At 36.0% G+C, this 22,922-nt stretch overlaps 1 protein-coding gene and 1 long non-coding RNA gene across 5 annotated transcripts in view; one reads left to right on the top strand and one right to left on the bottom strand.

Moving 5' to 3' along the window:
- Nucleotides 1-517: 517 nt before the first annotated feature.
- LOC138691482 (zinc finger protein 678-like) overlaps nucleotides 518-22,922 on the bottom strand; it is a 27,608-nt gene continuing 5,203 nt past the window's right edge. The window contains exons 1-5 of one of the 4 annotated variants that reach the window (XM_069813445.1): nucleotides 21,371-21,461; nucleotides 9,417-9,517; nucleotides 9,081-9,221; nucleotides 8,584-8,666; nucleotides 518-2,669 (exon numbers count right to left, since the gene is read on the bottom strand). In XM_069813445.1, the coding sequence (XP_069669546.1) occupies nucleotides 1,622-2,669; nucleotides 8,584-8,666; nucleotides 9,081-9,221; nucleotides 9,417-9,512 (1,368 nt within the window). In that variant the 5' untranslated portion in view covers nucleotides 9,513-9,517; nucleotides 21,371-21,461 and the 3' untranslated portion in view covers nucleotides 518-1,621. Of the gene's footprint in view, nucleotides 2,670-8,583; nucleotides 8,667-9,080; nucleotides 9,222-9,416; nucleotides 9,518-13,716; nucleotides 13,834-14,029; nucleotides 14,141-21,370; nucleotides 21,462-22,922 lie in introns of those variants that run through there. The other 3 variants (XM_069813443.1, XM_069813444.1, XM_069813446.1) reach the window with 3 other exon arrangements.
- The window catches only part of LOC138691488 (uncharacterized), a 20,742-nt gene continuing 12,040 nt past the window's right edge, over nucleotides 14,221-22,922 (top strand). The window contains exons 1-2 of the long non-coding RNA XR_011329883.1: nucleotides 14,221-14,422; nucleotides 14,612-14,739. This is a non-coding gene — a long non-coding RNA (uncharacterized lncRNA). The remainder of the gene's footprint in view (nucleotides 14,423-14,611; nucleotides 14,740-22,922) is intronic.

Raw genomic sequence — 22,922 nt, 5'->3', positions numbered from 1 at the left:
GTTACCCAGTATTTTCTCATATTAGGTAACTTGTCCCAACCTGGAATCGAACCCGGGACACCTGCTTTCGCGGCCAAACGCGCTAACCGCTACTGCATAGGTGTGGACAGTACTGTTATTGAGGCAACATATTTGCAATACTTTTTATATAATTTAGAAGAAAACGTCTATTGTATCGAAATACGACAAAGGAAAAATATGAGTAGTTTAATATCAAAGACGGACATCTGTCGTCTCCACAGTTTTGATTTAGAGGCAATTTTTTAATTCACAGTGTTCATTGTAATATTTAACACAATTTATTTTATAAATGTAGTGTTAGAATTTGCATATGGTTTCACTATAACTGGAAAGAGCATGATATGTTGTATAAAAAACCACAGTTATCTAAATTTCGATTGAGGTCAGATGTCCGTCTTTGATATTAAGGTACTCATATGTTCTTTATTACATTCTGTATTAGTTTTGACAGAAATCAAGATCCTATAGGCCTACATAGTAATTATCCACAACGACGTTATTCAGAAAGAACTTTATTTTCAAAAACTCTAAACTTTCCATCTATATGATATTAGCCTCTCTTGTTATACTCCACATGATCAATTCTTTCTGAAAACCTGCAAGGTTATTTCACTTCCATCTGTATAGTTAGGTCGAGTAAGGGTCCGACTGAGGGCGTACCGAAAGAACACAGTGGTCAAGGGGATATATTGCAAGTGTAAAGAGCTTCTTGTTAGTTTGGAAATGCTTTGTCAGCATGTGGCTGTGCATTCGTGTGTTACTAGATGCGTTCCTTCTGTAAATTCTGTGCGAATTTTTCCTTTTCTTAGTTTAAAACAAAATATCACAAAAGGAAACTCTCACCTGAGGAGAAAATCAGCGTTAACAAGAAATTTCGTATTCCTATGCCAAAGATATATAGCCACAGAAGCGCATCAATTTTAAAGTTCATATACTATTGTCAGTTTTAAATAGATTGACAGTTTATCTTTTCAGCAAAATTATGAATACTGAACAAAAATTCTATGTTTACGCGAAGGGACTCAATCTCCATTGTTCCCCAATCAGCATCCGCGATCAGACAACCGGTATGTCAAATATCAAGGGTTCACAATCATAGTGGGCCAAGCGCCATTTACTAAAACCGTAGATAATAAGGGTTAAAATGAAGTTATTATCATAATTGAATTGAAAGATATAGCAAGTAATATAAAGTATACACAATAAAGCTAAACGATATGTCAATCTTCATTAAACTATAGTATTCACCTTAACTTTAACTCTTGCTTTCTCCATTTTTAATTAATGGCACTTGGCCCACTTTGCCTCTGAACCCTTCATATGTTTCCCGTATAGATTGTCATAGAAAATAAATATCCATTAAACCTTATGTAAGGCTAAACACAACACATAAGTCTCTTTAGCCTAATCTTATACTTGAATAATACTGCGCAAATATCACATTTGAAAGGCATTTTGCCTGTGTGAAGGAACTGAGATTTTTTACGCATAAAGATGTCGGATCTCTATTCACACACATCGCATTCAAATTATTTCTCGCCTCATTGTCGAGATACATCACGTCAGAAAAAATTTCCACAAACATAGGATTTCAATGTGTTTAGCATGTGTGAATGCGTACATGTCTGCTTAAAGCTGCCGATGCTGAAAAACACTTTCCACACACTTCGCAATTATATGGCCTTTCGCCTGTGTGTATGCGTGAATGTCTGCTTAAAGATGACGACGCTGAGAAATTCTTACCACACACCAAGCAATGAAATGGCCGTTCCCCTGTGTGAATCCGAGCATGTTTGTTGAAATTTGCCAAATCTGAAGAACACTTTCCACAGATCTCGCATTTGAATGGCCTTTCGCCTGTGTGAAGTAATATATGTTTCTTTAAATATCGCAATTGTGAGAAACATTTTCCACACTCATTGCATTTGAATGGCCTTTCGCCAGTGTGTATGCGTGCATGTTTGTTTAAATCTCCCGACGCAGCGAAACATTTTCCACACACCTCGCAATTGAATGGCTTTTCCCCCGTGTGTGTGCGCACATGTCTACTTAATACAGCAGAATCTGAAAAACAGTTTCCACACACATCGCATTTGAACGGTTTTTCACCCGTGTGAATGCGTGCATGCCGCTTTAAATGTCCCAATTCGGAGAAACACTTTCCACACACCTCGCATTTAAATGGTTTTTCGAATGTGTGAATACGCAAATGTCCCCGTAAGTGGCCAGATTCTGTAAAACACTTTCCGCACACTTCGCATTTGAATGGCTTTTCGCCAGTGTGTATGCGAGCATGGGTGTTTAAATTTGACGTTGCTGAGAAACACTTTCCACAGACCTCGCATTTGAATGACTTTTTGCCTCTGTGAATGCGTTCATGTTTGCTTAAATTTTCCGAGTCTGAGAAACACTTTCCACAGATATCGCATGTCAACGATATCTTCATTGCGTGTATACGAAAATGAACTTTCAGGGATTGCTGAGTTGAAAAAACCTCATTGCATATATTACACATTATAGAATTATGGCTTATGCTGCCAATGTTCGAACAGTCTGCTCTCTTGCTACCACACTGTGTCAATTTGCTTTCTTCACGATCAATGCAGGCACGTTCTTGTGACACAGTCTTCTCAACACTATCCAAAATGCTGAAATGAATATATACTCATTACTCAACTATTATCAAAGTGGGACATCAAAATACATCAATCATTACATTATACACACAAACATTCAAACACACACTCATACACAGGTGAATCAAAAGTCTGGAACCATGTAAATATCTTCCATATGCTTCGTTTTCAATTACTATAGGTGTTACCAGTATTTGTAAGACCAAAAGCCGTCATTTTGGATGCAACTTTGAAATTTTAAATAGAATGGGGGTTATGTAGGTACTCAAAATCATGTGAAATTTTGTGAAAAAAAAAAAAAAAAAAATGTGCAATTCGTCTTGAGATAGATCTAATCGTTTTCAAGTTATTTAAAGATAACTATCATAATGACACAAACGTTAGTTACTGCATCTACAGATATTTTGTAACAAGGTACAGTACTAAGGAGGCTTTGGAAAAGGTATATTTATGCAATTATGATAATTAACTTTTCCTGATTTACTGTTTGGTTAACATGTGACAGTTTCTATGCAGTGTTGTGATTATTTGAAGCTTTCTTACAACAAATTTCCTGATTTTCGTGATGGCATTATCGAAAGAGACAAGAATTGGTATCATTCTTCATTCTGCTGGGTTAAGCCACAGAAAAGTTGCAGCAGATTGGACGAACAGTTTCTTGGACACTGGATTGGTTGGCGTGGGCCAGTAAAATAACTGACCAGGTCTCCAAATTTAACACCCCTTGATTTTTTCTTTTAGCGTTAGATAAAGACCTTGGTATATGAAGAGAAAATTGAGAATGTGGAACATTTGAAGAACCGTATCATAGAAGCCTGTGCTAGAGTCACCCTGGAAATACTACAAAATATTCTCTTCAGATAAAAATAAAGGTGCATATATTTTTTTTCACGTTGCCATGCTTTTCAGATCCGTTGCAGTTACTTGGGACGGTGATTCAAAGAATGGCATTGGAATGTTGAATTCGTTACATTAACCTATTACATCATAGGTGGTTATGAAGGTTCGGTAGACCACATAAAATTTGGATTCATCTTTATAAGCAGTTACTCATTGAAAAGTGCTGTCCTGTTACCTAGATTCTGTTTTTGCATGCGAACAAGTTAGTAAGTATTGTGAGTGTTTACATGCTTTCAACGTATAATAATAATTTTACATTCGAAACATTGGATACTGAAATGTAAGTTCTTAATTATATCATAGTTACAAACGTACAGGAGATCTGTATAATTATATTCCCACTCATATCGTTTCATGGTTGCAGATAAAGCATTTTGCTATGCTACTATGGAAGGGCTACTTCGCGCCAGTCGTGCCTGAATTATCGTGACGAATTTAGCTATATTTGTGACCAGTACACACTAAAACCAAGTAGGAAACCTATTTCCCAGTTTGTCAATACTGAATATCAATATTTACTTCGATGTCAAACTTGAAGATGAACATATATAGAACTTGTAGGAAAACTCGACTGCAGTTATGTCCTCTATTTGAGTTTAGATTACGGCATTATGAAAATGCAGCAAAATCGACTCTCCATCCTTTAAATTTGCTTCAAAAAAGAATTATCAAAATTTGTTATATAATTCTTTTGATTACCCAGCGAAATTAATTTTTCAGGAATTTGGTGTATCAAATCTAGAACAAATTTACAACTGCTGGATTAAAACACTGCAGAAATTGTGGACCCAGAATATATGTGTTAGCTACAGCTTACCCTGAACTGAGTACACTGAACACACATAGATTTAGGAAAGAAATTAGATTAATTATTTAATTGGTTTGTGTTTCTTTTAAGCTAATTGGGCTTAAATTGTAATCTAATCCTCGTGTACTTTGTATTTTCTATATTTGTACATGACATTACATGGTCTGTATTTTACTATATATTAAAAATATTGTGCCGAATTAACACTCTTCAATTTTACATAAGTAGACTGAACTGCGCCCGACTACGAGCTTCTGTTCTTACGGGCCGCAATGCCTAATGTAGTCTAAACCTAGTGTATAGAATAAATAAATTTCAAATTTAAAATTTATATTCGCAAACTCTATTACAGCTATATGCAAGGACCAATATACCATATGAATAATTAATACTGAAAATCCGGTGATTCTGGAAAAAAGTGATAAATCCTGGGATATTCAGGATGAATTTCTTGCTGGGGACAGAAAGAAAAATTCGGGGACAGTCCCCGAGAAACGAGGACATGTGGTAACCCTATCCTGGACTGTATTAGACTGGCAAATGAAATCTCTCATTTCCGAGCACAGCAGCTCAGGCAGTGTTACCAAGAATAAGTAAGTATCGGAAAACTACAGCATATACGTAATTTCGTCATCCACGTTAATTCGAGTAGTTTACATTCGTTATATTTCATTGTTTCGTCACGAATACACGCACTGTATCTTACACCACTCTTGTTTTATTTAAGATTACCGTACTTTGAACAACTTGAATACTGTACTGGATTGATTCAACCTTGACATCATTCAAAATTATTAACCCAGCCAGTGTAAAAGCAGAATATTTGGTGTGTGTGTATAGAATAGTGGGCAACTCTTCACAGACGCATTCCAGTAAGCATGGTGTATATAAGAAACCTTCAGCTCCACTACTTACTACCACTTATGGTCGGTTACTCCAAGTAATGTTAGAGTAATTAACGAATGTTAAACTCTAAACAGTTTGTTAAATATAGTTTTTTCATGTCTTCAACACTAGTTTGGTTTAACAGATTGTTAAGTGTTTGTTAATTTTAAATGTAGGATTTTAGGCAGTTAATTCATTTGACAGATAGTTAAATATGGCAGATGACAGCACAGCTGTTCAAACAGAAGTTGTGAAAATATTAGCCTATTTTACGTCCCTCTTTAGGGAATATTTCATGAATGACTGATAACATTTAAAAGACACTTTGGAAAGCTAATATAGAGAAGGTAATCTTCAAAAGCGAACTGATTATCATATTGGCTGCTTGTTGTGATACTGAGGTGTTATTGAATATATGGAAAATGGGGGATCTCAACATTAAGGTGATTAGGAATAACGATTTATATACTATGCATGATACTCAGTTCGTGACAATATAGATTTTCAAAACAAATAGGCCTCAAAATTTTACAAGAAATTTAAATCAGACTTGAATATACCACGAACAGAAATAGACCACTTCAATTCAGCATCTACTAATTACTCTTGATTCTTTACAACTAAAGATAGTCAATGTTAATAGTGATTTCAAAATACACAGCGAGTTATTATATTAAAAAGGTTTCAACAAAAATTTATTCTTTGAGAAGTCATGTTAGCATTAGTACTAAAACCTTAGTTTGTAATAATATTATTATTCAATAGTAGTCACCTACAACTTTCATTTGTCTTCTTCTTTATCGACCATGACCTACTGTACCAGATTATGATTTTATACATTTTTCATGACTTACTCTACAATATAGAATTTAAAGAATAATATCGGCCAATAAAAAATTGTCTTACATATGCAAAATCATTACCAACTGCTAGTGAGTGTTTAAAATAGTGTTAACGATTGTTGTAGTTAAATGTTGGTTGTTTTAAACAAAATGATGTTGAAGAAATAGAAAATACATTAACAAAACGTTAGAAATAAACATGCTGTTAATTTAACACTAGTTAAGCCACATTAAACATTTCTTGGACAAACTGGCCATTAAAGTTATATATATAAATATGGCATGTCATGAGACAGTGCAACTGCCAACTGTTATTTCACACAATCTAAACATCATTCTATTCAGGAAACAAATGCACATCTGAAGCCCTTCATATCTGGTGCAGGATAAAACCACTATCTAGTATATACAGTCACGAAGCTTAAGTTGTGAGGGTGCTAGGAACAATAGACTGTGCTGGTACTATTTTGCATTGTCCGTAATGAGGCGATAGTAGCGATCCTAGTGGTTAGCAACTATCTATGGATGCATATTTACTACGTATTGAGCTTCGTGACTATATACTAGACTGAACTTTAAATGGCGTCCAGAATCCGACCATTCTAGTCTGCAAGCACATCTGTTATATATATTAGAAGCCTTAGTAGCGAATTTAGTGTTTTTCTAAGAGCGAGAAGGAAATAATATATATGAAGCTCTTAAAAAATTGATTATGCATGACAAGAAAAACTTGAATTGGAGGTGGGGTCGATAATGAACTTTTTCCAATGAACTGGGATAACATAACAAGGAGATTGTAAAATGGTGCATTACTATTACAAAGAGATGGAAATGGACAATCGATTTATGTTCCTTACACTCTATTAGGGTAGATCTACCTAGTATAGGATTTGGGTGGCAGATAGACTAAAGATTCTTAACGCAATAGGAAGGTCTGGAGAATATATCACAACAGAATATGGATTAAAACAGATATATTTTCCCATAATAAATTAGAAGTTTACTTGAGATAAGCCACTATACACATTCCCATTTCCGGCACTATTCCAAATCAGTTATATTATTATATTACAAATAAAGATCACAGATCTATGTTTATATAGAATACTTCAACCAATGTCAAATCCACTTACATATATATTTAATGGTTTCGCAGGCGGAGCCAGGGATGTGAGTTAGCTCCCATGTTAATGTTTTCGTGTGAAAATGTTATGTTAAACATGTGTAAACTATCTGTTAATTATTTCTTTACTCTCGGTGAAAGTTACACAATGCAGAACTGCATGCATTGTATTCTTCACCTGACATAATTAGGAACATTAAATCTAGACGTTTGGAAGCTGTTTAAATGGATATAAACACAGATTAGGTCCATACATCAGTATTTTTAGGTGCGTTAAATTGTATTTTTAGGTGTCTAACCGTATAGGAATAGTGTGTAGGGACATGGTGTACAGGTGAGGCAGTTTCATTAGATTTATACTGTATTATTAGCAAAAATTCATTCGAGTATGTACAGTTTGTAAGATTTTATTACAACAAAATAATCGATGTGTGCCTCGAAATTATAAGATGACCAGGTACATGTTTGACATGTTTTAATTGTTATAAAAGACTTCTCCTTTCTAGTAGTCTCAAGTTCTCTTTCCTGCACTATGAATTTGACAAAATATTGCTCAGTAGTCATAACTGAGTGGGAAGGTATGGTATTGAAATTAAGGAAACAGAATCCATGCACGTACATATAAGGTCTAGGACAATAAGATGGAAATATTATTTATCCTGTGTTGATCTAAATGAGGGGTTGGAAAGCAATAGTGGATCATTAATGCTTAGGTGAGGGGTGTGGACTTTTTCCATTGCTGGTTGTCGCAATCAAAAATTAAGACACAACGTTTTGAAGGGTGGTTCTCCCTTCGTATTCAGGTGGAAGGAGTTAGTAGTTAGTAGTAATGTTTGCTACCGCTAGGTGGCAGTAGTAGTTTTTTTATCATGTCCTTTGTTACTAGTTTTTTTCCCTTTATTATCTTTCTTTTATTTTCTATCACGGTATCTTACACTTGTTCATTTTTTAGTTCCCCACCCCCTCCTTTTCTGTGTCTTTCATCAATTTTTTTAGCCACTTCACGCCAACCTTCTTTATTCCGTTTGGTTTAGTGCCAACATACTGCTAATGACTTCGGGTTTTTCATAATTAGAATCTCCACCGAAGCCAGGAATCAACGATCAGTCATACAGAATAGCTGTACGTAACGATCCCAACAGTAGGTTTTTTTCCTTTCTCTCCTTCCTTCCACCTGAAGACGAAGGGAGAACCACCTTTCGAAACGTCGTGTCTTAATTTTTGATTGTGACAACCAGCAATGGAAAAAGTCCAAACCCCTCACCTAAATATTATTTATCCTAACAATACGCGATTCAGATGGGAGAAAAAAAAGTGTATTGATGCATTGGGTGGTACATTTGAATATACACAGCACACTACACTCACCAGTCACGAAACACTTCATCCTCCTCTGAAGATACTTGCACTTTCTGTTCCTGCTGAACAGTGCCCAGGTCGAAAGAATCATCCTGAAAAAGTGAGTAAATAAAGAAGAGATTACCATCTGTGTCATCAGTTTGCTATGTGTGAGATATAACTTTTCAAACCTAATGGCTACCACAATCTGGTTTTTCAGTAAGTTTGTATGGACTTCTATACAAATAGAAATAGTAATTGCTAGACCAATACAAAAAAAGAAAAATTTTGTAAAGTTAAAATAAAACCTGTTTCTAGGTACAAGAACTTTCTCCACACATTCCAGAAAATTCTCTGTTAACTACCAGAAATACATATTTGCGAATTATTATTCCATTTAAGAACTAAAAATGAAAGGTGTCCAAGTTCAGAAATTATTGGAGACAAGAATACTGCACCCTGTTAATGGTTCTGACAATTAAAAATGTACTATGTGTATATCTCTATACTGATAGTGAACAACTTACATAAACTTCAGATTTCACGACTGAAAAGATAGTAGGCAGTGGAGTCTCTTCTTCAACTTTTATCTCCGTTTTTATATCATAACTGTGGTCCACGCATTCTGTCTTCATGCCCGTTATTTTCAGATGCGATAAATTCCTTTGCTACAGAACATAAAGACATAATGAACGATTTTATTTAGCTGTTTTAAAATTGATTTCTTTTGTTATAGCCATCAATCTTCTTCTGCATGGCAATAAATTGAATAAGAAAACTGAAAGCATAAGGGGAAGAAGACCTTAAGGACATTGGCAGTGGAGTGGTAAAAACAACTGAAACATGGAGACTTTTCACTTTACCTCTGATGAAGCCTTATTCTCTTCTGTTTCGTATGTGTTATCATGTGCTTGTAAGTCCAACGGATCAAGCTCAGGTTCCACCTTAATTAAATCCATCGCAACTGAAAGAAGAGGTTATGTAACTGACAGTAATTTATAAAAAACTGAGTTATTGAGAAATTTTCATTACAAGTTCTACAATCTGATTCAAAGGACACTTCCCCATACTCATCTTATTTCACAACAGCCCTGCCAAGACCCTGGAATTCGATACCTGCTAGTATTAGGGAATGTCGACATAAAATTAAATTAACAAGAAAATTTACTAGTACTTGGTCAGTAACTGAGAATCATTCAGATTTAGCTTCTTGTTAATAGGTTTTATTAAAGTTTTTTTTGTTCTACAGAATAGTATCTGTAATGTTGACAATTAATATTTGAGGAGAAAAATTCGCTCCGGCGCCGGGGATCGAACCCGTGTCCTTAGTTCTACATATCAAGTGCTCTGACCACTGAGCTACGCCGAATTCAATCCACAGCACCGGATCGAATCCTCGTCATTCAATGTTTCCCTTTGTGGCCTGACTCCAAGTTAGGCATATATGTTGACGTTTATGTTCAAGTAAACTGCCATTATACAAGGGACGCACTCAGCTGAGTGACTGTTTGGCTGGGATTCCGCAGTAAAATGTCCAAAACTACTTTCTGACAAATGGTGACTTTAGCAAGTTACCATGGCAATCATTTAAATCAACCAGTGAAGAGAGACGCATAACCATGGTAAATGGACGGTGTTGCCGTGTCTATGTTAACAAGTTGCTCAGGATGACTGAGTTGGCTGGTTACCGCGTGCGTTGTGTGAATTAGAAATATTCTTTGGTTTTATTATTGTTTTAGTGTATCGATAATTATAGTGTTTAAATTATATTACATGTGTTGTCATTGATGGAGTGTGCGACTACTGTGTATTTTCTAGTTTCTGCGAGAGTTCTAAACAGGTGACTTGTTATGTCAGAAGGAAGAAAAGGCAGGCGAGGAACAAAGAATATTGTACAAGATCTCCCTTTAAAGAGTCAATTGCGAGAGATGGTGTGTATCGTAAGAGAATATTTTGAGAGGGATAAAGATAACGGCGAGCCTCCTTTACCTTTGGTGCAAGTCGTATGTTAAAATTAAAATTAATATGAGCACAGTTATCGACATTGGAAAAGAAAAGGCTGTGTAGATGTTGATGACGCAGGGTAGTCAAGACTTGAAACTCCGGGGAAAAGTGGAGAAAAGTGTAACAAATATAATTGTTTTGCAGCAAGATGCTTTTCTAACTATATTACTGACACTCATTAAAGTAAAGGTATCGTATTAAATTTAAACTTGTTTTATAGTTTATAGTTCTTTTAATTATTTCCTAACAATATTACTTTACATTAAAGAATATTACCACCAGTACTACTACTACTGCTGCTACATATAATAATAATAATAATAATAATAATAATAATAATGTAATAAAATAATAATATACACTAATTTTAATGCATAGTATTCAATAAATTGGTTAGCAATGTAGTCGTTCATATCAGCTGTTCGTTACTGCACTCTATTGCCAGCGCGCTTGCTTACAAGTAAATTGGAGAACATGATAACATTGCTCCCCCTGTAAGCTGTCAAGTCGGAAGTAGTTTTGATCACAAAATAGTCAACTGTCCGAAGACAGGTTGGAATTTCATCACTCATGAGGCAACTAAGCATGGAGATAACGGGATAGGTGGTTAGTTTCTTTTCTTATCTTTAATATTATAGTTCCACAAACTAAAACGTATCACGAAACAGCAGTAATGGCAAAGAGATGTAACGGAAACAAAACAACACTTATTTATTTATTCTCGTGTAGTCAAGGCCATCAGGCCTTCTTTTCCACAACACCAGGAATACAAATACAATAATAGAAATAAACAGAAAAAATACACTATATACAAAATAAAGCTACACAAGAAATAAAGGGAGAGAGACAAAAACACAATAAGCAAAGTAAAGCCACATAAAATATACACAGGCTGCAGTCATACAAACTTTAGATGAGAGATTACGTATCATAATTAATTGTATCCTAACTAATTAACTAACATAAACAAGAAACTTGGAATTTTAATCTAAATTAAAAAAGAAAAAGAAAAGAAAAACACAAATCAATACTTCTAGCAATACCTAAAAACAATAACTAAGACAAAATTTTCCAATTTAATTTTGAATTGTGATGAAGTCCGGCAGTCCCTGACGTCATTAGGTAACGAATTCCAGAGGCGAAGTATTTCTACTGTACAGGAAGATGAATATAAAGACGTTCTATGATGAGGGATAGAAAGAAGTGCTTGATGTCGGTTTCGAAGAGTTGTAAGAAATTGAAAGCGCGATAACAGTTAATTCGGAGTAGAAGTATGCATGATTCTAAACAGAAGAGACAGTGAATGTATTGTTATTCGTTCCTTCAGACGCACCCATGAACGTAACTGGAGGGAAGGTGTTATATGGTCAAATTTACGAGTATTGCAGATGAATCGTATGCACACATTATGAACACGTTGTAGTCTCTCAGCAAGGAATCGCAATAATCAAAATGGGGCATTAAAAGCGTCTGAATAAAATTCCTTTTTAGACTAAGTGGTAGAAATTCTTTCATATGGAACAAAGAGTGAAGTTGAGAAATATTTTTTTGCAAATGTGTGTTACTTGAGTGTTCCAATATAGATCGCTATCCATACAAATGCCAAGATTATTAACTGTTTCAGTGTATTTAACAATAATCCCATTCAATATTATATGTGGTATAGTACTACTATCAAGAGTGCTTCGTAGACGATTATGTCCCATTACGATTGCTTGCGATTTCCCTGAATTTTACCTTAATCCAAATTTGTGTGCCCACAGTGAAATCGAATTCAAGTCTTCGTTTATTTTGTTTACTGCGTCACTAGTCTCGTCAGGGTGGAAATGCAAATAAATTTGCAAGTCGTCAGCATACATATGGTATATGCAGTGTTTTATCATATTAGTCACGTCATTAATATAGATCATGAAGAGTAAAGGTCCGAGAACTGATCCTTGTTGAATTCCAGGTTTCACGACACACCATTTTGAAGAATAATCGCATAAAATAACGCATTGTTGACGTTCACGAAGGTAGGATTCAAACCAAGTAACAGAACTTTCAGAAAGATTCAGAAGTCTTAATGTACATAATAGAATGTCCGTGTCAACTACTGGGTGTTCAGTTCAAAATGTGTCTTGGCTCGCTGCATGCTGTCATGTGGCTAGCTGATGAGCCTAGAGAATTCAATCTTCCTACACTTCCGCAGCTCAGGTGTATAATCTAAGAGGCAGAGAAGTTGGCTAGCAAGTACGGCGTTCATTCTGAAGAGTACGTGCCGATACGTACGGTAACGCCGGTAGTGGCAGGAATGTGAACTGTTTGGAAATACGTACTGTCGAGATATGGGGAGAGGGTTAAGACGATTACTTACGTATTTGTTGACATTAACTTCGACGGTCAACATGGACACGGAGCATTTGATTTGTGTTGTGGAATGTTACCATACGCAACCGATGATAACAAATACCCTGCGTACGACTTGCCGGCGCAAAACACAGTTCGAAAGAGGTTATGGTAGCACACAGACCGTACAGACCGCCATCTGTTGCTACGACGTTCAAGTAATACCGTACACATTCTCAACTTCAGATTGAAGAACGCCTTAAATAATAGGCAACTTCTCTAACATATAAACTGAAACTCGCTTCAAATCGGTGACCCAACAACAGTGACGTCATGACACACTTTGAAATGAACACACAGTAGAATGAGGTGGTGTGGTCGGCACCACGCTCTGGCCGCCTTTTACCCCCGGGAAAGACCCGGTGGCTGAGTGAACCTCAGGGTCATTCTGAAAGTTTGGCGACGAGAAAAAATCCTGCCACCACCTGGGATCGAACCCCGGACCTTCCAGTCCGTAGCCTGCTGCTCTAGCAACTGAGCTACCCGGCCGCTCATACATATATATATATATATATATATATATATGTGTGTGTGTGTGTGTGTGTGTGTGTGTGTGTGTGTGTGTTAATGTCGGCAGTATTATGTCCAATATTTTCTTCAATAATATTATACTAATATTATATTGCAGTATGAAGTTTATGTTTTTTTTATGCACGTTAGAGGTGTACTCTATTTTTTTTCATGGAGTGCAGTTTCATAGAAAGGACTTTGCCGACACACCTTCTACTGCCCCCTACTTAATTGGTTGTCATAAATAAATGTCTTCCTTACTGTGACGGAAATCTTGTCTTCTCTTGTTAGTAACCAATCACAACCCTCGTTCAGAAGAATTGACAGGTGCCCGTCAAATCCACGTGGAGGCAGAGTTGCCGCATCTTTTCCGAATTCCAAGAATCCCGTCAGTTTCACTGCATAATTTCGAAGGTGATCAGGATTGTGACAACTGTGCAATGTTGGGACTAGGGGACAGGATGGAATTTCAGAGGTGTTTGTGTAGGAAGTCATAAATCTGTAAGTGGGTGTTCAAAGGAGCCACCGAACTGCACTTCTTGAAATAAAATAAGGTATAAAAATTACAACTTACCTCTCCAACAATATTATTGCAATCCTACGAAACAATTATGGAACTGTCCGCCACCTAAAGTGAAATCATTATTGCCTCATCTTGGACTCAAACAAACAAAACAGATCAATGATGCCGTGAATGTGGAGACTTCTCAGAGTTCACTGCTCCAGAGATACGCTTTCGTGTCGGCCATGAAGCTTTTAAGAGAGACGATGAGAAAAACTGAGTTAAATCTAGCACGTTTACTCCATACGCCCTACTCTTCAGAATTTAAAATGCGAACACTTGCTTTATGATAGCTAAAATATTACATATATGCAACAAATTTACTTACAAATTCAATCAATTCCTGTGTCCCACAAGAATTTAGGACCGCGACAAGTCTTCTCCACTTTCCACTATTTTTGTCCAGTAAGTTTAGGTCTGTCTGGAATTTCCTAGCCTCTCACTCTGCTATTCTTCTCCTCTAAATCTTCCTAGGTCTGCCTCTGTGACGACTCCTTTGTGGGTTACATTTGAGAATATCCAGCACTATGCATTCCCTTTCCTCAGGCTATGTCCTACCAGTATTCAATTCCATTTCCTCCTATTTACTTGCAGGACTACTAGTTCCTCCGGCGTTCTCCGTAGGTCTTAATTGCTAATATCTCCGGCCAATAAATCTGGCGAAATCTATGGAGAGGGTGATGAGACTAAAGAAGACCAAGACTATGCTGATTTTAAGACAAGTATGTAATAAGTGATATTGTAACAGTTCCGTATATCTTGAATATTATGTACCGGTGTTGATTTCATGTTTTGCTTCATGAATTATATTGTTTATTTTAGTAGTTTAACCTTATTAGCTATGAAGTTTATAAATAAAGGAAAAATGATATTAAGACCGTTAAATTTAGTACAACGTTAACTTATACATCTTGATTAAACAACTTTAACACTATATGACTTCGGAATATGTAAAAGACAAACATATCCCACACAGCACAACATTAGCAACTTTTGACATAACCAATCTATACACAAACATACCCATAAAAGATATACTACAGATACTGGAACAGGTGCTCAAAAACAACAACACACAACAAGAACACATTGATGAAATCTTCCACATTACTGACATCAAAAAATAAAACTACTTCACGTACAATAACAAATATTTCACTCAAACCGAAGGCCTACCATGGGATCACCCATTTTCAGCATACTAGCAGAAATATTCCTCCTAAACAACATAGAAGAGATAATACACTAAACAAAGACAACAAATACGCACACAACATCATATATTGACACAGATACGTAGACCGCTTACTAACACCACATTCTAGTATATACAGTCACGAAGTTTGAGTTGTGAGGGTACTAGGAACAATAGACTGTGCCGGTACTATTTCGCAATGTCTGTGAAGAGGCAATAGTAGCGAGCGATCCTAGGGGTTAGCAACTATCTATGGATGCATATTCCCTACGTATTGAGCTTGACTGTATGTATTAGACTTTGCTAATACCATACAAACGAAACAAAAGACAAATTCAAAATCTACATCGACACATAAACAAAATACACCCAAAGCTACCCTCACTTACAAAAGGCTTTTAAGGAACCCGTAGGTTCATTCCCGCCCTCACATAAGCCAGCCATCTGTCCCTATGCTGTGCAAGATTAATTCAGTCTCTATCATCATATCCTACCTCCCTCAAATCCATTTTAATTATCCTCTCATCCACTCTCGGCCTCCCCAAAAGTCTTTTTCTCTCCGATCTCTCAACTAACACTCTATATACATTTCTGGTTCGACAATGCGTGCAGTTCAGCATTGTGTAACTTTCTCCATTCTCCAGTTACTTCATCCCTCTTAGCCCCATATATTTTCCGAAGAACCTTATTCTTAAATACCCTTAATCTCTGTTCCTCTCTCAAAGTAAGAGTCCAAGTTTCATAACCATACAGAACAACTGGTAATATAACTGTTTTATAAATTCTTACTTTCAGATTTTTTGACAGCAGACTATATGACAAATGCTTCTCAACCGAATAATAACAGGCATTTCCCAAATTTATTCTGCGTTTAATTTCCTGCCGTGTGTCATTTATATTTGTTACTGATGCTCCAAGATATTTGAATTTTTCAGCCTTTTCGAAGAATAAATCTCCAATTGTTGTATTTCCATTTTTTTACAATATTCTGGTCACGAGACGTAATCATACACTTTGTCTGTTCGGGATTTACATCCAAACCTAACGGTTTACTTGCTTCAAGTTTAATTCCCGTGTTTTTCCTAATCGTTTGTGAATTTTCTGCTAATATATTCACGTCATCTGCATAGACATGAAGCTGATGTAACCCGTTCAATTCCAAATCCTGTCTGTTATCCTGAACTTTCCTAATGGAATATTCTAGAGAGAAGTTAAAAAGTAAAGGTGATAGTGCATCTTCTTGCTTTAGCCCGCAGTGAATTGGAAAAGCATAAGATAGAAATTGGCCTATACGGACTCTGCTGTAAGTTTCACTGAGACATATTTTAATTAATCTTACCAGTTTGTTGGGAATACCAAATTCAATAAGAATATCATGTAAAACTTCTCTTTTAATCGACTCGTATGCCTGTTTGAAATCCATGAATAATTGATGTACTGTACCCTTATACTCCTTTTTTTTTTTTTCAAATATCTGTCGAATATAAAAAATCTGATCAATAGTCGATCTATTACGCCTAAAACTATACTGGTGATTCCCAATAATTTCACCTACTTATGAAGTTTATCTTCTCAAAAGAATATTGGACAAAATTTTGTACGACGTCAACAAAAGTGATATTCCTCGAAAGTTACCACAGTCTTGTCCCTCTTCCTAAAAATAGGTACAATTATGGACTCCTTCCATTGATCTGGTACAATTTCCTTTTGCCAAATAGCAAGTACAAGTAAAAAGTTCGCTAGATAATGCGCTTCCACCCTCTTGTATTAATTCTGTTGGAATTTGATCGATATCTGGAGACTTGTACTTTTTTCAGATTTTCTATCGCAATTTCGACTTCTGATAGTGTGGGTTCTGGTATAAATGGCTCAGCAGTTTTATTTGTATTTCGTCCCGATCATTTCTATCTGGTCTATGTACATTTAGTAGCTGTCCAAAATAGTTTTCCCATCTGTTCAGGATTGAATGAGAGTCTGCAAGGAAGTCACCATTCTCATCGTTGATCACGTTCATCCTTGCATGATATCCGTTCTTAAATTCCTTCATACCCTTATATAAATCTCAAATATTTTTATTTTTACTATTTTTTTCTACCTCATTCAGTTTTTCCTTCAAGTAGCCTCTCTTTTTATTTATAAGTGAACGACTTGCTTCCCGTCTTTCATTGAAATAATTATCTCTATTCTCCTCGACTGGATCCTGTAACAAATTCAATTTTGCCTGTTTCCTTCTTTCTATTACCATGCAACAATCTTCATCAAACCACGGTTTCTTTTTCTTATTTCTTATTTTCTTATTTTGATTCTGCTCAGCAGCAATTTGGATACTATCTCTGATATTTTCCCACATGCTATTAACATCTAACTCTTTCTCAACTTCGTTGGAAGTTGCTGAAGGAGCGAACTATTTGAAATTTCGACCTGATAACGTTGCTTAGTTTCCTCGTCTTTAATTTCAGAATATTGAATTTACTAATATTAACTTGTTGCTCTACTCGCTTGGCTACTGATAGTCTTTCTCTTAATTCTCCAATTACCAAGTAATGGTCAGAATTACAGTCTGTCTCCCTGAAAGTTCGAATGTCCACTATACTAGTATGTCTCCGTTTATCTATCAAGATGTGATCTATTTGGTTGTGTGTCAATTCATCAGGAGAAGTCCAAGTAATGTACTCCAACCAGGAGAAAGTCTCAGGGGAATGAGAGGCAGCGGGGTAATGTTGTGAATGAATATTGTCATAAGGTCACACACTTGGGTACACGCATCTCCATTGGCTAATTCTCAAAGCACAAACGATACCACTGATACACACATACGTATACTACCCTAGTTACAAAACTAGATCACGGTTAATCTCCTGGTCTTTTAATCCCTCCATACAGGAAATAACATATGCATGAACGCGCATGTTTTTTAAACTGACATTATAACGGTAATATTATTTATCTACTTCGCTCCAATAGATGATGCAATAGTAAGCACATTCCTTTCACGGCTAATCTCTTGGTTGGAGAACAGTATATTTAAGTATATCCTTATGGGGGAATGTTGTACTTTTGACAATTAAATTTTTTGATGTCGCAAAGTTGACTAACCTAACTCCATTCTCACTACTAGTTACGTGTAGGCTCTCTTTTACAATAGTTGGTTTAAAAATATCCTCCCGTCCTACTTTAGCGTTGAAATATCCCAATAAAATTGTTATGTGATATCTACATAAAAGTATGTTCCAATTCCTCATAGAAGCTGTCATTTGCATGGTCGTCTTTCTCTTCTGTAGGGGCGTGAGCATTTATAACTATGATATCACACCATTTATCCTGAAGTACTAAATATGATAACCTGTCACTGATCAATTCCACCTTTTTTACTGCTGATTTTATTCTTTTGTGAACAAAGAATCCTGTTTCTAATTGGTGATTATTGTTTCCTTCCCCATAAAACAAGTAATCTCCTATTTGTGATATCCCATTCCCGTCTAACCTAACCTCTTTTACTCCCACGAAGTCTATTCTATATATTGTGTTCTATAAAGACTAGTTAGTTCCATGTACCAAATCTCATAATCTTAATCCTTTGCTGTGGTCGTGCCAGAGAATCAATCCCATTCCGAGCCTTTTGTATGGATTGGTAACAAGCTGATTTTTACGGTGATAGGTTGTTAGCACTTCGCTCAACGCCCAAGCTGGAGGACCACCCCTTATCGGCTGACCACGACTGCTTATTGAATATATTCGCAGCTACCCTCCATATCTGAAGGCTGTCTCCTTCCGCAACCTGAGGACGCGCCATGCCGTGGTGATAGGGACCCACAATACATGACGCAAAGCTACAATACACATTAGAAATTGAAAGCAACAAATCCATAAATTTTCTAGACATCACAATAACAAAAGTCGACAACAAACACATATTCAAAATCTACAGAAAACCCACAACAACAACAACACACATACACAACACATCCAATCACCCAAAACAACACAAACAGATTACTCAACATACTTATGAGCCAAGAAGACTACAAGGAAGAGCTAAACACAGTCAAATACATAGCACAAGAAAATGGATACAACCCTAACATAATAGACAACATAATAAGAAAGACAAAACACAAAACTAAAAAAGCATAAGAATACAACACAAACATAAGAACACAAAAAATACATCACACTAACATACAAAATCACACACAAGACTGCAACCTCATTCAAGAAACTATTTGACTCCACACTACACTACACAAACACCCCCCCCCCACAGAAAGCACAAACAGAAGGCGCCAAGATCAACACCAACCAGTTCTGAAGATGGGCAATAGCAGGCTGAAACTAGTTAACCAGGTACTGTAATATATAACACGCGAAATACTGTATATATAACAATGTTAATGTAGGTAGAAATAATATTACTTCATTCAAACGCTCCTGTTAGATGACTTTATTATAAATGCTGCCTAATGAATCTTCCATATTTAAGTTTACTAATTGAACAATCCTTATAGACCTATTTGCGCCTAATCTGTCTCATTTCTTTAGTAGTGTCATCTGGTACCTTGAACTCTTGTATCAGAAAGATGGTTTTTCTTTCTACTTTTTGATAAGATCTTTGTATATTTGTTTGTAAGTGGGGTTTGTTAAAATATTAGGTACTTTTTCGACATTACCTACACTTGGGCCCGGTTTCTTCAACCTTTGTTAAAATCCACCTAACATAGCGTTAATTAACTGTAAGTTAAAAGTATGAATTGCTGTTAAAATATTACGTTTCTTCAACTTTACATTTCACATTTTAACATATTGTTTGTTAACTCTATGTTAGGACCAGAGGATCTAGAGTTTAACCATAATCTATGACCAAGTAAAGGCTCACTTCTGTTTTCTGAACTCTGACAATTGCGATTCTCGCTTGTTTCCATTATTTGATTCAGAGAGGATAGAAGTCTTTCTATTCTCTCAGGTTAGATTTCTGCTGCTTTCCTCGTCTGTTTCACAATAGCCTGGAGCGGCATATTGGTATTGCTGTTATGAAATGGAAAACACTGGAACAAAAAGAAATCATGGGACTAATATCTCTTCGTTCGAAAGAAACCTTCTGCTGGAAATTATTTCGTAGTATAAACCAATTAATGAGAATAAACAAACAAACGGATCTCAGTTGAAAGCGAAAAATGAGGCTTGGCAGAAAATAGCCTATACCTTTGTATGAACTTATGGTCTGTCAAATAATAGAAATCATCTCCTCTGTTTATGTATTTATGGATATCATTTCCTAAATAATCAACATATAGAAGTTCAGCATCTACCGCACTAGCCATATTGGATACCGGTACTTCTATGCTAACAGAGAGTTAAATGATTTAACTGCATGAAATTGGTTAGTTAATTTATTATTTTTTTATTGGGTTATCTTACGACGCTGTATCAACATCTAGGTTATTTAGCGTCTGAATGATATGAAGGTGATAATGCCGGTGAAATGAGTCCGGGGTCCAGCACCGAAAGTTACCCAACATTTGCTCGTATTGGGTTGAGGGAAAACCCCGGAAAAAACCTCAACCAGGTAACTTGCCCCGACCGGGATTCGAACCCGGGCCACCTGGTTTCGCAGCCAGACGAGCTGACCGTTACTCCACAGGTGTGGACTTGGTTAGTTAAATTAAGATATAGGTTTTTAACGGCCTGTTAGTACTAACAGTAGTTGAAGAAATGCTTCAATTGTTAAGTTTACAGTTAAAATGGAATAACACACTGTTATAATTTAACAAAGGTTGAAGAAACTGGGCCTTGGTGTTAAGAACAACCGCAGCATTATCTATGTCTGCCGGGAGGACTGTTATATCTCCAGTCTTTCTTAAGAATTGAAATCCACATTTCTATTACATAGTTAAATTGGGTTTTGGTGGTTATATGTTTTAACAGCTGTAAAAGACTTCTTCCTTGTAGCAGTTTCCAATCATGATTTCTGCACCATAAATTTGTTAAAATATTACTCACCAGTCCTAGATGTGTGGGAGGATGTGGTACTGAAATTAAGGAAACTGGAGCCACGTTCGCATACTGAATATAAGGTCAAATGAGGAAAATATTAGTGATCCTAACAATACTTGATTCAGATGCGAAATGACGCAATGGATGGTACTGCACACTACACTCACCTCTGAAACACTGGCAAACTGTTCCTCCTCCTCTGAAGATCTTCCACTTTCTGTTCCTGCTGAACTCTGTTCAGATCGAAAATGTCTTCCTGGAAAAGTGAGTAAATAATGAAGAGATGACTATCTCGGTCATTAGTCTCCTATGTCAGAGACCTAACTTATGAACCCGAGAATCCAATCTCATTTTTCAGTAAGGTTGTAATGACTGATATGCAAAATCGAATTGGTCCCACCAAACTGCCTTGAAATATATACTTACGGTCTTACTAATAAAAACTCTTATACAGACATTTAACTGTCTTATACTTACACCATGAATAGCTCGTTTGTAAGTCGTGTGTAAATTCCTGACTAATAATCAATACATGCATCGGGTATAACAATACAACTGATACACAGCAACGTCATAGTTTGGTTATTTTTATTACCAAAAGTAGCAGAATAACAGAGATTCTCTATACCATCCGATAGTGTGCCGCACAAAGTACCGATAGGACTAGTCTGCGATGAAATTCCTGCCTCTAAAGTTTTAATGTTTTTAGAGTATTTTTAGCATGCTGAAATCAAATTCAAAGCCAAAAAGTTCCTATCACGTATCATTTTTTTGTTATTTTAATTTTCTTATAATATATTACGACAATTTATAGCGTAATTATTTAAAATGTAATACTTTAACATATGTCGGTTTGGTATGTTAGGATATGAAAGCAAATGTATTCAACATATTTTATGGTGTTTATATTGAAAACCAAGGACACTGGATGTTTCTTAGCAGATAGGGGGTGCAAGCACATAAGGAAGTTAGGGCGAAATAACGTGCAGCCTTGTCATTATTTTTATTTGTGAAAGATAGAAATGTCAGCCACTCCTTGGTGAGAGACTAAACTCAACTCGTCTAGTTTCTCTCACATTTCATTAGTCTGCGTTTCATCTGGAAACGAAACGAAATCAGTTTGAAGCTTTATTGTGAAGTAAAAAGTTGAAAGTTTTTAGTTCAGTAAGAAAGTATTTATCATGTTGCATCCAGAATGTCTAAATAATTCAGACCACTTTTGTTATATAACTTATGTAGGACATACACATTGCCTAAGCAGAGGTGTAATATTACAGATTTTGTGAAAAAGTCATACCATGCCTATTTTGGAATCAAACTTGGAGACCAAAGTAAAGTTTGGGCACTACACAAAGTATGCAGAGTATGCACTGAAGAACTTCGTCATTTGATCAATTGGAGAAGACCGTTGCTATCTTTTGGAGTACCTATGGTTTGGAGAGAGCAGTAGAACCATAGTAATGACTGCTGCTTCTGTTTGTGTGATGTGAAGGGGTACGATTCTAAACATAAAAATCAAATCGTGTATTCAGTTGTTCGGTCAGCCATTTTACCTGTGCCTAATGTACCAATCCCTGTGCGACCAGAAAATCTTAAACAATTATCATTCTATTGGTAATGAAAACGTGAAATAGGTTTAAGTACTTTTTCTCTGAAGATGATAATCTTGTATATTGCAGTAATGTGAAAGAATTTATGCTAAAACTTGGACTTCCAAAC

The sequence above is a fragment of the Periplaneta americana genome, chromosome 16 (assembly GCF_040183065.1).
Source record: "Periplaneta americana isolate PAMFEO1 chromosome 16, P.americana_PAMFEO1_priV1, whole genome shotgun sequence".
Classification (NCBI taxonomy): domain Eukaryota; kingdom Metazoa; phylum Arthropoda; class Insecta; order Blattodea; family Blattidae; genus Periplaneta; species Periplaneta americana.
Note: the sequence above shows the minus strand (reverse complement) of the source record. Positions and strands in the feature narration are given on the sequence as shown.